General features: G+C 48.1%; 1 protein-coding gene and 1 long non-coding RNA gene across 2 annotated transcripts in view; both read right to left on the reverse strand.

Annotated features, from left to right (window-relative positions):
• Positions 1–18331, reverse strand: part of LOC118382566 (dynactin subunit 1-like) — a 266523-nt gene that overhangs the window by 20983 nt on the left and 227209 nt on the right. The window contains 7 exon segments of the mRNA XM_052495983.1: positions 7393–7535; positions 9155–9296; positions 10844–10959; positions 11319–11480; positions 15820–15960; positions 15963–16034; positions 16272–16509. Coding sequence (XP_052351943.1) covers positions 7393–7535; positions 9155–9296; positions 10844–10959; positions 11319–11480; positions 15820–15960; positions 15963–16034; positions 16272–16509 — 1014 coding nt within the window.
• LOC127915690 (uncharacterized) lies at positions 1021–5837 on the reverse strand. Its single transcript, XR_008091648.1, has 3 exons — positions 5765–5837; positions 1986–2134; positions 1021–1075 (listed from the first exon to the last, which is right to left on the reverse strand). It is a non-coding gene; the product is annotated as an uncharacterized LOC127915690 (long non-coding RNA).

The raw sequence follows: 18331 nt of genomic DNA on the forward strand, positions 1-18331 counted from the left end.
ACCATCACGTGACCAGGAACTACTGTATACCATCGCAGGCGGGCGACCTCATCACGTGACCAGGAACTACTGTATACCATCGCAGGCGGGGGCTACCTCATCACGTGACCAGGAACTACTGTATACCATCGCAGGCGGGGGCGACCTCATCACGTGACCAGGAACTACTGTATACCATCGCAGGCGGGGGCGACCTCATCACGTGACCAGGAACTACTGTATACCATCGCAGGCGGGGACCTCATCACGTGACCAGGAACTACTGTATACCATCGCAGGCGGGGGCGACCTCATCACGTGACCAGGAACTGTATACCATGACCTCATCACGTGACCAGGAACTACTGTATACCATCGCAGGCGGGGGCTACCTCATCACGTGACCAGGAACTACTGTATACCATCGCAGGCGGGGGCGACCTCATCACGTGACCAGGAACTACTGTATACCATCGCAGGTCGGGGGCGACCTCATCACGTGACCAGGAACTACTGTATACCATCGCAGGCGGGGGCGACCTCATCACGTGACCAGGAACTACTGTATACCATCGCAGGCGGGGCTACCTCATCACGTGACCAGGAACTACTGTATACCATCGCAGGCGGGGGCTACCTCATCACGTGACCAGGAACTACTGTATACCATCGCAGGCGGGGGCGACCTCATCACGTGACCAGGAACTACTGTATACCATCGCAGGTCGGGGGCTACCTCATCACGTGACCAGGAACTACTGTATACCATCGCAGGCGGGGGCGACCTCATCACGTGACCAGGAACTACTGTATACCATCGCAGGCGGGGGCGACCTCATCACGTGACCAGGAACTACTGTATACCATCGCAGGTCGGGGGCGACCTCATCACGTGACCAGGAACTACTGTATACCTTCGCAGGCGGGGGCTACCTCATCACGTGACCAGGAACTACTGTATACCATCGCAGGCGGGGGGTGACCAGGAACTACTGTATGCCATCACGTGACCAGGAACTACTGTATACCATCGCAGGCGGGGGCTACCTCATCACGTGACCAGGAACTACTGTATACCATCGCAGGTCGGGGCTACCTCATCACGTGACCAGGAACTACTGTATACCTTCGCAGGCGGGGGCTACCTCATCACGTGACCAGGAACTACTGTATACCATCGCAGGCGGGGGCTACCTCATCACGTGACCAGGAACTACTGTATACCATCGCAGGCGGGGGCTACCTCATCACGTGACCAGGAACTACTGTATACCATCGCAGGCGGGGGCTACCTCATCACGTGACCAGGAACTACTGTATACCATCGCAGGTCGGTGCTACCTCATCACGTGACCAGGAACTACTGTATACCATCGCAGGCGGGGGCGACCTCATCACGTGACCAGGAACTACCATCGCAGGTATACCATCACGTGACCAGGAACGCAGGCGGGGGGCTACCTACCATCACGTGACCAAGGACCAGGAACTACTGTATACCATCGCAGGCGGGGCTACCTCATCACGTGACCAGGAACTACTGTGACCATCGCAGGCGGGGGCTACCTCACACGTGACAGGAACTACTGTATACCATCGCAGGCGGGGCGACCTCATCACGTGACCAGGAACTAGGACCTCACGTGACCAGGAACTACTGTATACCATCGCAGGCAGGGGCTACCCATCGCAGGCGGGGGCGACCTCATCACGTGACCAGGAACTACTGTATACCATCGCAGGCGGGGGCGACCTCATCACGTGACCAAGGAACCCTACACGTATACCATCGCAGGCGGGGGCGACCTCATCACGTGACCAGGCCCTACACGTATACCATCGCAGGCGGGGTGACCAGGTCGGGAGCTCATCACGTGACCAGGAACTACTGTTGAGTCGCCATCACGTGACCAGGAACTACTGGCGCAGGCGGGGCGACCTCATCACGTGACCATCGCAGGCCCGTGACCAGGAACACGTATACCATCGCAGGCGGGGGGGGCTACCTCATCACGTGACCAAGGCCCTACACGTATACCATCGCAGGCGGGGGCGACCTCATCACGTGACCAGGAACTACTGTATACCATCGCAGGCGGGGGCGACCTCATCACGTGACCAGGAACTACTGTATACCATCGCAGGTCGGTGCTACCTCATCACGTGACCAAGGCCCTCATCACGTATACCATCGCAGGCGGGGGCGACCTCATCACGTGACCAGGAACTACTGTATACCATCGCAGGTCGGGGCTACCTCATCACGTGACCAGGAACTACTGTATACCATCGCAGGCGGGGCTACCTCATCACGTGACCAGGAACTACTGTATACCATCGCAGGCGGGGGCTACCTCATCACGTGACCAGGAACTACTGTATACCATCGCAGGCGGGGGCTACCTCATCACGTGACCAGGAACTACTGTATACCATCGCAGGCGGGGGCTACCTCATCACGTGACCAGGAACTACTGTATACCATCGCAGGTCGGGGCTACCTCATCACGTGACCAGGAACTACTGTATACCATCGCAGGTCGGTGCTACCTCATCACGTGACCAGGAACTACTGTATACCATCGCAGGTCGGTGCTACCTCATCACGTGACCAGAACTACTGTATACCATGTCATCACGTGACCAGGAACTACTGTATACCATCGCAGGCGGGGGCTACCTCATCACGTGACCAGGAACTACTGTATACCACCTCGCAGGCGGGCGGGGGGACCTCATCACGTGACCAGGAACTACTGTATACCATCGCAGGCGGGGCTACCTCATCACGTGACCAGGAACTACTGTATACCATCGCAGGCGGGGGCTACCTCATCACGTGACCAGGAACTACTGTATACCATCGCAGGCGGGGGCTACCTCATCACGTGACCAGGAACTACTGTATACCATCGCAGGCGGGGGCTACCTCATCACGTGACCAGGAACTACTGTATACCATCGCAGGCGGGGGCTACCTCATCACGTGACCAGGAACTACTGTATACCATCGCAGGCGGGGGGGGCTACCTCATCACGTGACCAGGAACTACTCGCAGGCGGGGCGACCTCATACCACACGTATACCATCGCAGGCGGGGGCGACCTCATCACGTGACCAGGAACTACTGTATACCATCGCAGGCGGGGGCTACCTCATCACGTGACCAGGAACTACTGTATACCATCGCAGGTCGGGGTGCTACCTCATCACGTGACCATGGCCTCAACGTGACCTGTATACCATCGCAGGCGGGGCTATCTCATCACGTGACCAGGAACTACTGTATACCTTCGCAGGTCGGTGCTACCTCATCACGTGACCATGGCCCTAACTACTGTATACCATCGCAGGCGGGGGCTATCTCATCACGTGACCAGGAACTACTGTATACCTTCGCAGGTCGGTGCTACCTCATCACGTGACCATGGCCCTAACTACTGTATACCATCGCAGGCGGGGCTATCTCATCACGTGACCAGGAACTACTGTATACCTTCGCAGGTCGGTGCTACCTCATCACGTGACCATGGCCCTAACTACTGTATACCATCGCAGGCCATGGCTCATCACGTGGGGCTATACCTCATCTCATCACGTGACCAGGAACTACGTGACCATGGTATACCTTCGCAGGTCGGTGCTACCTCATCACGTGACCATGGCCCTAACTACTGTATACCATCGCAGGCGGGGGCTACCTCATCACGTGACCAGGAACTACTGTATACCATCGCAGGTCGGTGCTACCTCATCACGTGACCAGGAACTACTGTATACCATCGCAGGTCGGTGCTACCTCATCACGTGACCAGGAACTACTGTATACCTTCGCAGGTCGGTGCTACCTCATCACGTGACCAGGAACTACTGTATACCATCGCAGGTCGGTGCTACCTCATCACGTGACCAGGAACTACTGTATACCTTCGCAGGTCGGTGCTACCTCATCACGTGACCAGGAACTACTGTATACCATCGCAGGCGGGGCTATCTCATCACGTGACCATGGAACTACTGTATACCTTCGCAGGTCGGTGCTACCTCATCACGTGACCATGGCTACTGTATACCATAACTATCTCGTCATGACCAGGAATACTGCAGGCAGGTCGGTGCTACCTCATCACGTGACCATGGCCCTAACACTGTATACCATCGCAGGCGGTGCTATCTCATCACGTGACCATGGAACTACTGTATACCATCGCAGGTCGGGGGTGCTACCTCATCACGTGACCATGGCCCTAACTACTGTATACCATCGCAGGCGGGGCTACCTCATCACGTGACCAGGCCCTACTACTGTATACCATCGCAGGTCGGTGCTACCTCATCACGTGACCATGGCCCTATAACGTATACCATCGCAGGCGGGGTATACCATCACGTGACCAGGTCGGGTGCTACCTCATCACGTGACCATGGCCCTAACTACTGTATACCATCGCAGGCGGGGGCTACCTCATCACGTGACCAGGAACTACTGTATACCATCGCAGGTCGGTGCTACCTCATCACGTGACCAGGAACTACTGTATACCATCGCAGGTCGGTGCTACCTCATCACGTGACCAGGAACTACTGTATACCTTCGCAGGTCGGTGCTACCTCATCGTGACCATGGTGACCAGGTGGCCCTATCACGTGACCATGGCCCTATACCATACCTTCGCAGGTCGGTGCTACCTCATCACGTGACCAGGCTACCTCATCACGTGACCACGTGACCATGGCCCTATACACGTATACCATCGCAGGTCGGTGCTATCTCATCACGTGACCAGGAACTACTGTATACCATCGCAGGCGGGGGCTACCTCATCACGTGACCAAGGCCCTATACACGTATACCATCGCAGGTCGGTGCTACCTCATCACGTGACCAGGAACTACTGTATACCTTCGCAGGTCGGTGCTACCTCATCACGTGACCATGGCCCTATACACGTATACCATCGCAGGTCGGTGCTACCTCATCACGTGACCAGGAACTACTGTATACCTTCGCAGGTCGGTGCTACCTCATCACGTGACCATGGCCCTATACACGTATACCATCGCAGGTCGGTGCTACCTCATCACGTGACCAAGGCCCTATACACATCACGTATGGCCCCATCGCAGGTCGGTGCTACCTCATCACGTGACCATGGCCCTATACACGTATACCATCGCAGGTCGGGGCTACCTCATCACGTGACCAGGCCCTATACACGTATACACGTATACTCATCGTGACCAGGCATCGCAGGTCGGTGCTACCTCATCACGTGACCATGGCCCTAACTACTGTATACCATCGCAGGTCGGTGCTACCTCATCACGTGACCAGGCCCTAACTACTGTATACCATCGCAGGTCGGTGCTACCTCATCACGTGACCATGGCCCTAACTACTGTATACCATCGCAGGTCGGTGCTACCTCATCACGTGACCATGGCCCTATACACGTATACCATCGCAGGTCGGTGCTACCTCATCACGTGACCTGGCCCATCACGTGACCATCGCAGGTCGGGCCTCATCACGTGACCATGGCCCTATACACGTATACCATCGCAGGTCGGTGCTATCTCATCACGTGACCAGGAACTACTGTATACCATCGCAGGTCGGTGCTACCTCATCACGTGACCAAGGCCCTATACACGTATACCATCGCAGGTCGGGGCTACCTCATCACGTGACCAGGCCCTATACACGTATACCATCGCAGGTCGGTGCTACCTCATCACGTGACCATGGCCCTATACACGTATACCTTCGCAGGCGGGGGCGACCTCATCACGTGACCAGGAACTACTGTATACCTTCGCAGGTCGGTGCTACCTCATCACGTGACCAGGAACTACTGTATACCATCGCAGGCCGGGGCTACCTCATCACGTGACCAAGGCCCTATACACGTATACCATCGCAGGTCGGTGCTACCTCATCACGTGACCAGGAACTACTGTATACCTTCGCAGGTCGGTGCTACCTCATCACGTGACCAGGAACTACTGTATACCTTCGCAGGTCGGTGCTACCTCATCACGTGACCAAGGCCCTAACTACTGTATACCATCGCAGGTCGGTGCTACCTCATCACGTGACCATGGCCCTATACACGTATACCATCGCAGGCGGGGGCTATCTCATCACGTGACCAGGAACTACTGTATACCATCGCAGGCGGTGCTACCTCATCACGTGACCAGGAACTACTGTATACCATCGCAGGTCGGTGCTACCTCATCACGTGACCAAGGCCCTAACTACTGTATACCATCGCAGGTCGGTGCTACCTCATCACGTGACCAAGGCCCTATACACGTGTATACCATCGCAGGCGTGACCATGGGGCTATCTCATCACGTGACCAGGAACTACTGTATACCATCGCAGGCGGTGCTACCTCATCACGTGACCAGGAACTACTGTATACCATCGCAGGTCGGTGCTACCTCATCACGTGACCAAGGCCCTATACACGTATACCATCGCAGGTCGCAGGGTGCTACCTCATCACGTGACCATGGCCCTATACACGTATACCATCGCAGGTCGGTGCTACCTCATCACGTGACCATGGCCCTATACACGTATACCATCGCAGGTCGGGTGCTACCTCATCACGTGACCATGGCCCTATACACGTATACCATCGCAGGTCGGGGGCGACCTCATCACGTGACCAAGGCCCTATACACGTATACCATCACGTGCAGGTCGGGGGCGACCTCATCACGTGACCATGGCCCTATACACGTATACCATCGCAGGCGGGGGCGACCTCATCACGTGACCATGGCCCTATACACGTATACCATCGCAGGCGGGGGGCGACCTCATCACGTGACCATGGCCCTATACACGTATACCATCGCAGGCGGGGGCGACCTCATCACGTGACCAAGGCCCTATACACGTATACCATCGCAGGTCGGGGCGACCTCATCACGTGACCATGGCCCTATACACGTATACCATCGCAGGCGGGGCGACCTCATCACGTGACCATGGCCCTATACACGTATACCATCGCAGGCGGGGCGACCTCATCACGTGACCATGGCCCTATACACGTATACCATCGCAGGCGGGGGCGACCTCATCACGTGACCAAGGCCCTATACACGTATACCATCGCAGGCGGGGCGACCTCATCACGTGACCAAGGCCCTATACACGTATACCATCGCAGGCGGGGGCGACCTCATCACGTGACCATGGCCCTATACACGTATACCATCGCAGGTCGGTGCTACCTCATCACGTGACCAAGGCCCTATACACGTATACCATCGCAGGTCGGGGGCGACCTCATCACGTGACCAGGAACTACTGTATACCATCGCAGGCGGGGGCGACCTCATCACGTGACCAGGAACTACATGTTGTGACATATGTTGTGTTGTGTTCTTACTTCTCTTTCTTCTTGAGCAGAGTCTGAGTCTCGTCGAGTTGAGTCTGGATCTTCTCTACGCGCTCGTCTGCGTCTCTAGATGAACTGTCGAGTTTCTTCTCCAACAGACTGAGCCGGACGCTAGCCTCACTCAGCTCCTCTCCCTGAGGACACACACAAGATGGTGTCGACAGACATGGTCGCCCTGTTCCTAGCTCCTATTTGAATGTTTCTTGTTATTTGTTACATTATTTGCTAATTATTATTTCTTAATTCCTTTATTTTACATTTTTTTTTGATGATGCGTGTGATGTTTTGTGTTGTCAAGTATTACTGCACTGTTGAAGCTCGGCACACAAGCGTTTCGCTAAGTCGGCGATAACATCTGATAAATATGTGTATCGGACCAATAAAATACATTGATTTTGATTTGACAACAAACTGTAATGATCCCTGGTGATACTGTCCTGCAAGGGACCCATCTCTCAATGTGACCACGTAGGAAGGGTTCATATAGCCTACAGTGTTCAGCCTTAGGTCGCGATTCAATCTGAAACCGCACTGTTAGACATTTAAAGGTCATTAGACATGTAAAGGTCATTAGACATTTAATAAAGGTCATTAAAAGGTCATTAAGACATTAAAAGGTAATTACATTAGGTCATTTTAAAAAGGTCATTAAAAAGGTCATTAAGACATTAAAAGGTCATTAAGACAGTTAAAGGTCATGAGACATTTAATAAAGGTCATTAAAAGGTCATTAAGACATTTAAAGGTCATTAGACATTTAAAAGTCATTAGACATTTAAAGGTCATTAAGACATTTAAAGGTCATTAAGACATTTAAATGTCATTAGACATTTAAAGGTCATTAGACATTTAAAGGTCATTAGACATTTAAAGGTCATTAAGACATTTAAAGGCCATTTAAAGGTCATTAGACATTTAAAGGTCATTTAAAGGTAATTTAAAGGTCATTAGACATTTAAAGGTCATTTAAAGGTAATTTAAAGGTGATTAGACATTTAAAGGTCATTAAGAAATTTAAAGGTCATTTAAAGGTGATTAGACATTTAAAGGTCATTAGACATTTAAAGGGCATTAAGACATTTAAAGGTAATTTAAAGGTCATTAGACATTTAAAGGTCATTTAAAGGTCATTAGACATTTAAAGGTCATTAGACATTTAAAGGTCATTTAAAGGTCATTAGACATTTAAAGGTCATTTCCAATTGAACCCACGTCTGCAGCCTTTAATGTGGGTCTCCATGAACATGGTAACATTGCCTTAGAAAGCAGGCGTTGTCTCTATGAGCCAGATGGTATTAAATCCCAGCCTTAGTAAGGCTGGTTAACTCTGTGTCAGGGTGGTGCGTTCATTGTTGTTAAACCATTGAGAGGTCATCAGGAAGTGTGCTAGTGTACCTTGATCTAGTGTGTTCAGAGAGGTCATCAGGTACCTTGATCTCGTGTGTTCAGAGAGTTCATCAGGAAGTGTGCTAGTGTACCTTGATCTAGTGTGTTCAGAGAGGTCATCAGGAAGTGTGTTAGTGTACCTTGATCTAGTGTGTTCAGAGAGGTCATCAGGAAGTGTGCTAGTGTACCTTGATCTAGTGTGTTCAGAGAGGTCATCAGGAAGTGTGTTAGTGTACCTTGATCTAGTGTGTTCAGAGAGGTCATCAGGAAGTGTGTTAGTGTACCTTGATCTAGTGTGTTCAGAGAGGTCATCAGGAAGTGTGTTAGTGTACCTTGATCTAGTGTGTTCAGAGAGGTCATCAGGTACCTTGAACTTGAGTGACTTCTTGAGCTCCTTGATGACTGTGTCTCTGTCCTCCAGCTTCATGCCCAGTCCTTCTGCGTCTGTGATCTCCGCTCTGAGGGCTGTGGCACGCAGCTCCACCGGAGGAAGTGTCTGGGAAGGGGCAAACAACCACATCAACCAATCAAAAAGGGGCAAACAACCACATCAACCAATCAAAAAGGGGCAAACAACCACATCAACCAATCAAAAAGGGGCAAACAACCACATCAACCAATCAAAAAGGGGCAAACAACCACATCAACCAATCAAAAGGGGCAAACAACCACAATCAAAAAGGGGCAAAACCAATCAAAAGGGGCAAACAACCACATCAACCAATCAAAAGGGGCAAACAACCACATCAACCAATCAAAAAGGGGCAAACAACCACATCAACCAATCAAAAAGGGGCAAACAACCACATCAACCAATCAAAAGGGGCAAACACAACCACATCAACCAATCAAAAAGGGGCAAACAACCACATCAACCAATCAAAAGGGGCAAACAACCACATCAACCAATCAAAAGGGGCAAACACAACCACATCAACCAATCAAAAAGGGGCAAACACAACCACATCAACCAATCAAAAAGGGGCAAACACAACCACATCAACCAATCAAAAAGGGGCAAACAACCACATCAACCAATCAAAAAGGGGCAAACACAACCACATCAACCAATCAAAAAGGGGCAAACACAACCAACAATCAAACACAACCAATCAATCAAAAAGGGGCAAACAACCACATCAACCAATCAAAGAGCAAACACAACCACATCAACCAATCAAAAGGGGCAAACAACCACATCAACCAGTGGCAAACAACCACATCAACCAATCAAAAGGGGCAAACACAACCACATCAACCAATCAAAAAGGGGCAAACACAACCACATCAACCAATCAAAAGGGGCAAACACAACCACATCAACCAATCAAAAGGGCAAACAACCACATCAACCAATCAAAAAGGGGCAAACACAACCACATCAACCAATCAAAAAGGGACAAACACAACCACATCAACCAATCAAAAAGGGGCAAACACAACCACATCAACCAATCAAAAAGGGGCAAACACAACCACATCAACCAATCAAAAAGGGACAAACACAACCACATCAACCAATCAAAAAGGGGCAAACACAACCACATCAACCAATCAAAAAGGGGCAAACACGACCACATCAACCAATCAAAAAGGGACAAACACAACCACATCAACCAATCAAACTTCATATAGCACAGTTCCAACAAACAAAAATGCAGTTCAAAGTGCATAACATAATAAAATAATAAAAATGAATATATCCATGTTTTTCAGTTCCAACTAAACATGGAGGACAGAAACAGATCAGTTTGTTAAACCGGAGTCTAACATCAGGGACTAAGACTACATAATGTACAGTCAAGATGTTGCTGTTGATAGAGTATGTTGGTGCTGTCTCTCTGATACAGTACCTACAGTCAAGATGTTGCTGTTGATAGAGTATGTTGGTGCTGTCTCTCTGATACAGTACCTACAGTCAAGATGTTGCTGTTGATAGAGTATGTTGGTGCTGTCTCTCTGATACAGTACCTACAGTCAAGATGTTGCTGTTGATAGAGTATGTTGGTGCTGTCTCTCTGATACAGTACCTACAGGGTGCTATAGTTACCGTGATCTGGGGTCTATCTCTCCCTCCTGCATGGCGGTGGCCATCTTGTTCATGGTTGCTATGACGATGCAGCAGGACTGGCGCAGGCACCCATAGGGGTTAGAACCTTGAGTTCCATAGATCTGGAGACAGAACAGACAGGTTAGATATAGAGGTACTGTATATGTGTGTTTGTTTGGTTTTCACTCTACTTGTGGGGAACAGAAGTCCTTACAAAGATAGTAAAACAAGGAAAATTCGGGACATTTCGTCGGTTTTCCCCACAAGGAAGAAGACTAGCGGTTAGGAGTTAGGTTTAGGTTAAGGGTTTGGAGTTAAGGTTAGAGAAAATATGATTTTGAATGGGAATCAACTGTTTGGTCGTATGTGTGTGTGTGTGTGTGTGTGTGTGTGTGTGTGTGTGTGTGTGTGTGTGTGTGTGTGTGTGTGTGTGTGTGTGTGTGTGTGTGTGTGTGTGTGTGTGTGTGTGTGTGTGTACTACCTGCTCTCCAGCCTTAAAGGCCACGTCCTCTAGTTTGAGTGCGGAGAGTCCCTCCTGCTCCCCTAGATGGGCGACCATCTGCGCCCCTGCAGCCGCCACCTCCTGCAGCACAGCCACCACCCAGGTCAGGTGTTTCCTGCAGTCCAGCAGAATATCTGCCACCTGGGGGAGAAAAAAAAACACAGAGAAAAAACACATCAGATCACACCTGGGGGATCAAACAGTCCGAAGTCAGCTACTTAAAATAATAAGCTCGAAGATAGAGATAGCTTGTTCATTTAGATTTTGAGAACAATTTACAACCAGGGAGGAATGTGTAGCTCATCCGTTGAATCTAAGTTTCTTGCAAGGCAACATGCTAGCTGAAGTTTCTAGCAAGTCAACATGCTAGCTAAAGTTTCTCGCAAGTCAACACGCTAGCTAAGTTTCTAGCAAGTCAACATGCTAGCTAAAGTTTCTAGCAAGTCAACATGCTAGCTAAAGTTTCTAGCAAGTCAAAGTCAACATGCTAGCTAAAGTTTCTAGAAGTCAACATGCTAGCTGAAGTTTCTAGCAAGTCAACATGCTAGCTAAAGTTTCTAGCAAGTCAACATGCTAGCTAAAGTTTCTAGCAAGTCAACATGCTAGCTAAAGTTTCTAGCAAGTCAACATGCTAGCTAAAGTTTCTAGCAAGTCAACATGCTAGCTAAAGTTTCTAGGAAGTCAACACGCTAGCTGAAGTTTCTAGCAAGTCAACATGCTAGCTAAAGGAGAGATGTTATAGTTTACAGTCAGCTAACTTCACCTGATTACGAGGAGAGATGTTATAGTTTTAACAAGGGCCATTGTTCTACTAACTACAGTAGTAAATTAAAACCTCTCTTGTTTACACTTATCTAGTCGTTTGACTAGTATTTATTTGGTATGTTCACACTTGGTTCTTTAAATGCAAGGGGACTGAAAAACTATCTTAAAATGAAAGCCATTACTATTTATTTTGTAAAGGGGAAAAAAAATCGAATGGTACTTTTCTTTAAGAGATGCAATTAAGTGCTGAGGACATAAAGTTTTGGACGAATCAAGTGGGCTAAAAAAAACGCCTTCAGTCGTTGCTCCACATGTTCAGCGGGAGTCGGCATCTTGCTATATAACTGTCCAGGCAAAGTAATAAATAGGAAAGAAGAAGAGCCTAGTCATTGGTTGTGTTGAATCTGGAGAAGTCTTTTCGCATTCTGTTTAACATTTATAGTTACAACAACGAACGGCAACAAAAAAAACAACAGAACTCTTAAAACAAATATATATATATATTTTACCTTTATTTAACTAGGCAAGTCAGTTAATAACAAATTCTTATTTTCTAAGACGGCCTAGGAACAGTGCTTTAACTGCCTTGTTCAGGGGGCAGAATTAAATATCCCTGGAGAAGTATCCCTGGAGAAGTATGCCTGGAGAAGTATCCCGAGAGAAGTATCCCGAGAGAAGTATCCCTGGAGAAGTATCCCTGGAGAAGTATCCCTGGAGAAATATCCATGGAGAAGTATCCCTGGAGAATAATCCCTGGAGAAGTATCCCAGGAGAAGTATCCCAAGAGAAGTATCCCTGGAGAAGTATCCCTGGAGAATTATCCCTAGAGAAGTATCCATGGAGAAGTATCCCTGGAGAAGAATCCCTGGAGAAGTATCCCTGGAGAAGTATCCCTGGAGAAGTATCCCTGGAGAAGTATCCCAGGAGAAGTATCCCAAGAGAAGTATCCCTGGAGAAGTATCCCTGGAGAATTATCCCTAGAGAAGTATCCATGGAGAAGTATCCCTGGAGAAGAATCCCTGGAGAAGTATCCCTGGAGAAGTATCCATGAGAATAGAAGTATCCCAAGAGAAGTATCCCTAGAGAAATATACCTGGAGAAGAATCCCTAGAGAAGTATCCATGGAGAAGTATCCCTGGAGAAGAATCCCTGGAGAAGTATCCCTGGAGAAGTATCCCTGGAGAATTATCCATAGAAAAGTATCCTGGAGAAGTATCCCTGGAGAAGAATCCCTGGAGAAGTATCCTATAGAAGTATCCCTGGAGAAGTATCCCTGGAGAAGTATCCCAAGAGAAGTATCCCTGGAGAAGTATCCCAAGAGAAATATCCCTAGAGAAATATCCCTGGAGAAGTATACCTGGAGAAGTATCCCTGGAGAAGTATCCCTGGAGAAGTATCCCTGGAGAAATATCCATGCAGAAGTATCCCTGGAGAATAATCCCTGGAGAAGTATCCCAGGAGAAGTATCCCAAGAGAAGTATCCCTGGAGAAGTATCCCTGGAGAAGTATCCCTGGAAGTATCGAGAGAAGTATCCCTGGAGAAGTATCCCTGGAGAAGTATCCATATACCTGGAGAATTATCCCTGGAGAAGCATCCATATAGAAGTATCCCTGGAGAAGTATACCTGGAGAAGTATCCCTGGAGAAGTATCCCTGGAGAAGTATCCCTGGAGAAGTATCCCTGGAGAAGTATCCCTGGAGAAGCATCCATATAGAATTATCCCTGGAGAAGTATCCCTGGAGAAGTATCCCTGAGAAGTATCCCTATAGAATTATCCCAAGAGAAGTATCCTGGAGAAGTATCCCTGGAGAAGTATCCATATAGAAGTATACCTGGAGAAGTATCCCTAGAGAAATATCCCTAGAGAAATATACCTGGAGAAGTATCCCTGGAGAAGTATCCCTGGAGAAGTATCCCTGAAGTATCCCTGGAGAAGTATCCCTGGAGAAATATCCCTATAGAAGTATCCCAAGAGAAGTATCCCTGGAGAAGTATCCCGAGAGAAGTATACCTGGAGAAGTATCCTGGAGAAGCATCCATAGAATTATCCCTGGAGAAGTATCCCTGGAGAAGTATCCCTGGAGAAGTATCCATATAGAAGTATCCCTGGAGAAGTATCCCTGGAGAAGTATCCCTGGAGAAGTATCCCTATAGAAGTATCCCTAGAGAAGTATCCCTGGAGAAGTATCCCTAGAGAAGTATCCCTGGAGAAGTATCCCTGGAGAAGTATCCCTGGAGAAGCATCCATATAGAATTATCCCTGGAGAAGTATCCCTGGAGAAGTATCCCTGGAGAAGTATCCATATAGAAGTATCCCTGGAGAAGTATCCCTGGAGAAGTATCCCTAGAGAAGTATCCCTGGAGAAGTATCCCTGGAGAAGTATCCCTGGAGAAGTATCCCTAGAGAAGTATCCCTGGAGAAGTATCCCTGGAGAAGTATCCCTGGAGAAGTATCCCTGGAGAAGTATCCCGAGAGAAGTATCCCTGGAGAAGTATCCCTGGAGAAGCATCCCTATAGAATTATCCCTGGAGAAGTATCCATATAGAAGTATCCCTGGAGAAGTATCCCTGGAGAAGTATCCCTAGAGAAGTATCCCTAGAGAAGTATCCCTGGAGAAGTATCCCTAGAGAAGTATCCCTAGAGAAGTATCCCTGGAGAAGTATCCATGGAGAATTATCCCTGGAGAAGTATCCATATAGAAGTATCCCTGGAGAAGTATCCCTGGAGAAGTATCCCTGGGAAGTATCCCTGGAGAAGTATCCCTGGAGAAGTATCCCTGGAGAAGTATCCGAGAGAAGTATCCCTGGAGAAATATCCCTGGAGAAGTATCCCTGGAGAATTATCCCTTCTCTGTATCCATATAGAAGTATCCCTTTACATCTATCCCTGTATCCTGGAGAAGTATCCATATAGAAGTATCTTCCTGGAGAAGTATCCCTGAGAAGATCCAGAGACATCTATCCCTGGAGAAGTATCCCTGGAGAATTATCCCTGGAGAAGTATCCAGAGAGAAGTATCCCTGGAGAAGTATCCAGAAGTATCCCTGGAGAAGTATCCCTGGAGAATTATCCTGGAAGATGTTTAGGAAAGTGGGCGGATAATGTGTTCTCCTTTTCATGTGATGTTTAATATCTCTAAGCTCCCTGGTTATCTGCCTTTAAATAGCCCTTCTCTATTGGAAGATTTTCATCTTCTCTATTGGAAGATGCTTTACATGTTCTCTGTTGATTTTACATCTTTCTTTTGGAAGACAGCATCTTCTCTATTGGAAGATGCTTTACATCTTCTCTGTTGGAAGATGCTTTACATCTTCTCTGTTTGCTATTTTCTGTTGGAAGAAGGTGAGTGCTGATTGGTCACCTGCTGTAGGAACATTGCTGATTTGTTAGCTACTGTAGGAAATGATTGGTTACCTGCTGTAGATGAAGGTGAGTGCTGATTGTTACCTGCTGTAAGAAGGTGAGTGCTGATTGGTTACCTGCTGTAGGAAGGTGAGTGCTGATTGGTTATACTGGTGAGTGCTGATTTGTTACCTGCTGTAAGAAGGTGAGTGCTGATTGTTACCTGCTGTAGGAAGGTGAGTGCTGAGGCCAGTCTCTACCCCTGTGACCCTAACCAAGAGTGCAGCTCAGTAAAACTGATTGGTTACCTGCTGTAGGAAGGTGAGTGCTGATTGGTTACCTGCTGTAGGAAGGTGAGTGCTGATTGGTTACCTGCTGTAAGAAGGTGAGTGCAGCAGGTATCCCAGGTACGTCCGTACCAGGCATGCGTCGGCGGATCTTCTTACAGAACTGTCTGATGTCAGAACAGGAAGTCTCTAGATCCTTCAGCAGCACGGCCAGGTCCGTCTTCTCTCCTGCCCTGTGTGTAGGAACGCACGCAGACGACCAACCTCCACACACATACAGTCCAACGCACTCTGGGTAAACTACAGACAGGGAGAGAGGGAGAGAGGGGAGAGGGGGAGAATGTGGGGGGAGGAGCAGGGGGGGGTGGGGTGGGGGGGTAGTGGGAGAGGAAGTGTGTCAGGAGAAGTCACATGGAGATACACCCACTCTAGTTAAAGGAACCCACTAGGTTTACCAACATCCTTCCAGTCGGGTTTTTGGACCTGTGACTTAAGCGTTTTGGCATTGAACACACTTGGAATAAAGAGTCTCGGTACCCTGATGTGATCAGCCAGATGCATGGTGCAGTCTTCTGTCTGCTCTGCCAGGTGGATACTGTACAGGTGCTGGTAGTATTTGATGGCCTTGGTGAGTGGCGCCACATGCACCGTCTCATCCAGCTGGTCTTTGTGCAGCAGGTCGATCAGGAAGTCCAGGGAACGTTCGTGAACGCCCATCTCCGGGTAGAGCGTCCCGATCTTCTGATATACCTCCACGCTGCATTGGTTCAGCGCTCTAACACACACACACACACACACACGCACGCACGCACGCACACAGACACACACACACACACACACACACAGACACAGACACAGACACAGACACAGACACAGACACAGACACACACACAGACACAGACACAGACACAGACACACACACACACACACACACACAGACACAGACACAGACACACACACACACACACACACACACACACACACACACACACACACACACACACACACACACACACACACACACACACACACACACACACACACACACACACACCATAGTTGAGTGAGATCTTTCCATGTTGAATGCAGTGTAGATTTTTTTTAAAGTATGTGGCTAAACTTACTGTTCGTATTTATGTAGTGTAGCAGACTGACTTACTGTTCGTATTTATGTAGTGTAGCAGACTGACTTACTGTTTGTATTTATGTCGTGTAGCAGACTGACTTACTGTTCGTATTCATGTCGTGTAGCAGACTGACTTACTGTTCGTATTTATGTAGTGTAGCAGACTGACTTACTGTTCGTATTTATGTAGTGTAGCAGACTGACTTACTGTTCGTATTTATGTCGTGTAGCAGACTGACTTACTGTTCGTATTCATGTCGTGTAGCAGACTGACTTACTGTTCGTATTTATGTAGTGTAGCAGACTGACTTACTGTTCGTATTTATGTAGTGTAGCAGACTGACTTACTGTTTGTATTTATGTAGTGTAGCAGACTGACTTACTGTTCGTATTTATGTAGTATAGCAGACTGACTTACTGTTCGTATTTATGTAGTGTAGCAGACTGACTTACTGTTCGTATTTATGTAGTGTAGCAGACTGACTTACTGTTTGTATTTATGTAGTGTAGCAGACTGACTTACTGTTCGTATTTATGTAGTGTAGCAGACTGACTTACTGTTCGTATTTATGTAGTGTAGCAGACTGACTTACTGTTCGTATTTATGTAGTGTAGCAGACTGACTTACTGTTTGTATTTATGTAGTGTAGCAGACTGACTTACTGTTCGTATTTATGTAGTGTAGCCTGTAGCAGACTGACTTACTGTTCGTATTTATGTAGTGTAGCAGACTGACTTACTGTTCGTATTTATGTAGTGTAGCCTGTAGCAGACTGACTTACTGTTCGTATTTATGTAGTGTAGCAGACTGACTTACTGTTCGTATTTATGTAGTGTAGCAGACTGACTTACTGTTCGTATTTATGTCGTGTAGCAGACTGACTTACTGTTCGTATTCATGTCGTGTAGCAGACTGACTTACTGTTCGTATTTATGTAGTGTAGCAGACTGACTTACTGTTCGTATTTATGTAGTGTAGCAGACTGACTTACTGTTCGTATTTATGTAGTGTAGCAGACTGACTTACTGTTCGTATTTATGTAGTGTAGCAGACTGACTTACCGTTCGTATTTATGTAGTGTAGCAGACTGACTTACCGTTCGTATTTATGTAGTGTAGCAGACTGACTTACCGTTCGTATTTATGTAGTGTAGCCTGTAGCAGACTGACTTACTGTTCGTATTTATGTCGTGTAGCAGACTGACTTACTGTTCGTATTTATGTAGTGTAGCAGACTGACTTACCGTTCGTATTTATGTAGTGTAGCAGACTGACTTACTGTGGGTATTTATGTAGTGTAGCAGACTGACTTACTGTTCGTATTTATGTAGTGTAGCAGACTGACTTACTGTTCATATTTATGTAGTGTAGCAGACTGACTTACTGTTCGTATTTATGTAGTGTAGCAGACTGACTTACTGTTCGTATTTATGTAGTGTAGCAGACTGACTTACTGTTCGTATTTATGTAG

The sequence above is a fragment of the Oncorhynchus keta genome, chromosome 35 (assembly GCF_023373465.1).
Source record: "Oncorhynchus keta strain PuntledgeMale-10-30-2019 chromosome 35, Oket_V2, whole genome shotgun sequence".
Classification (NCBI taxonomy): Eukaryota; Metazoa; Chordata; class Actinopteri; order Salmoniformes; family Salmonidae; genus Oncorhynchus; species Oncorhynchus keta.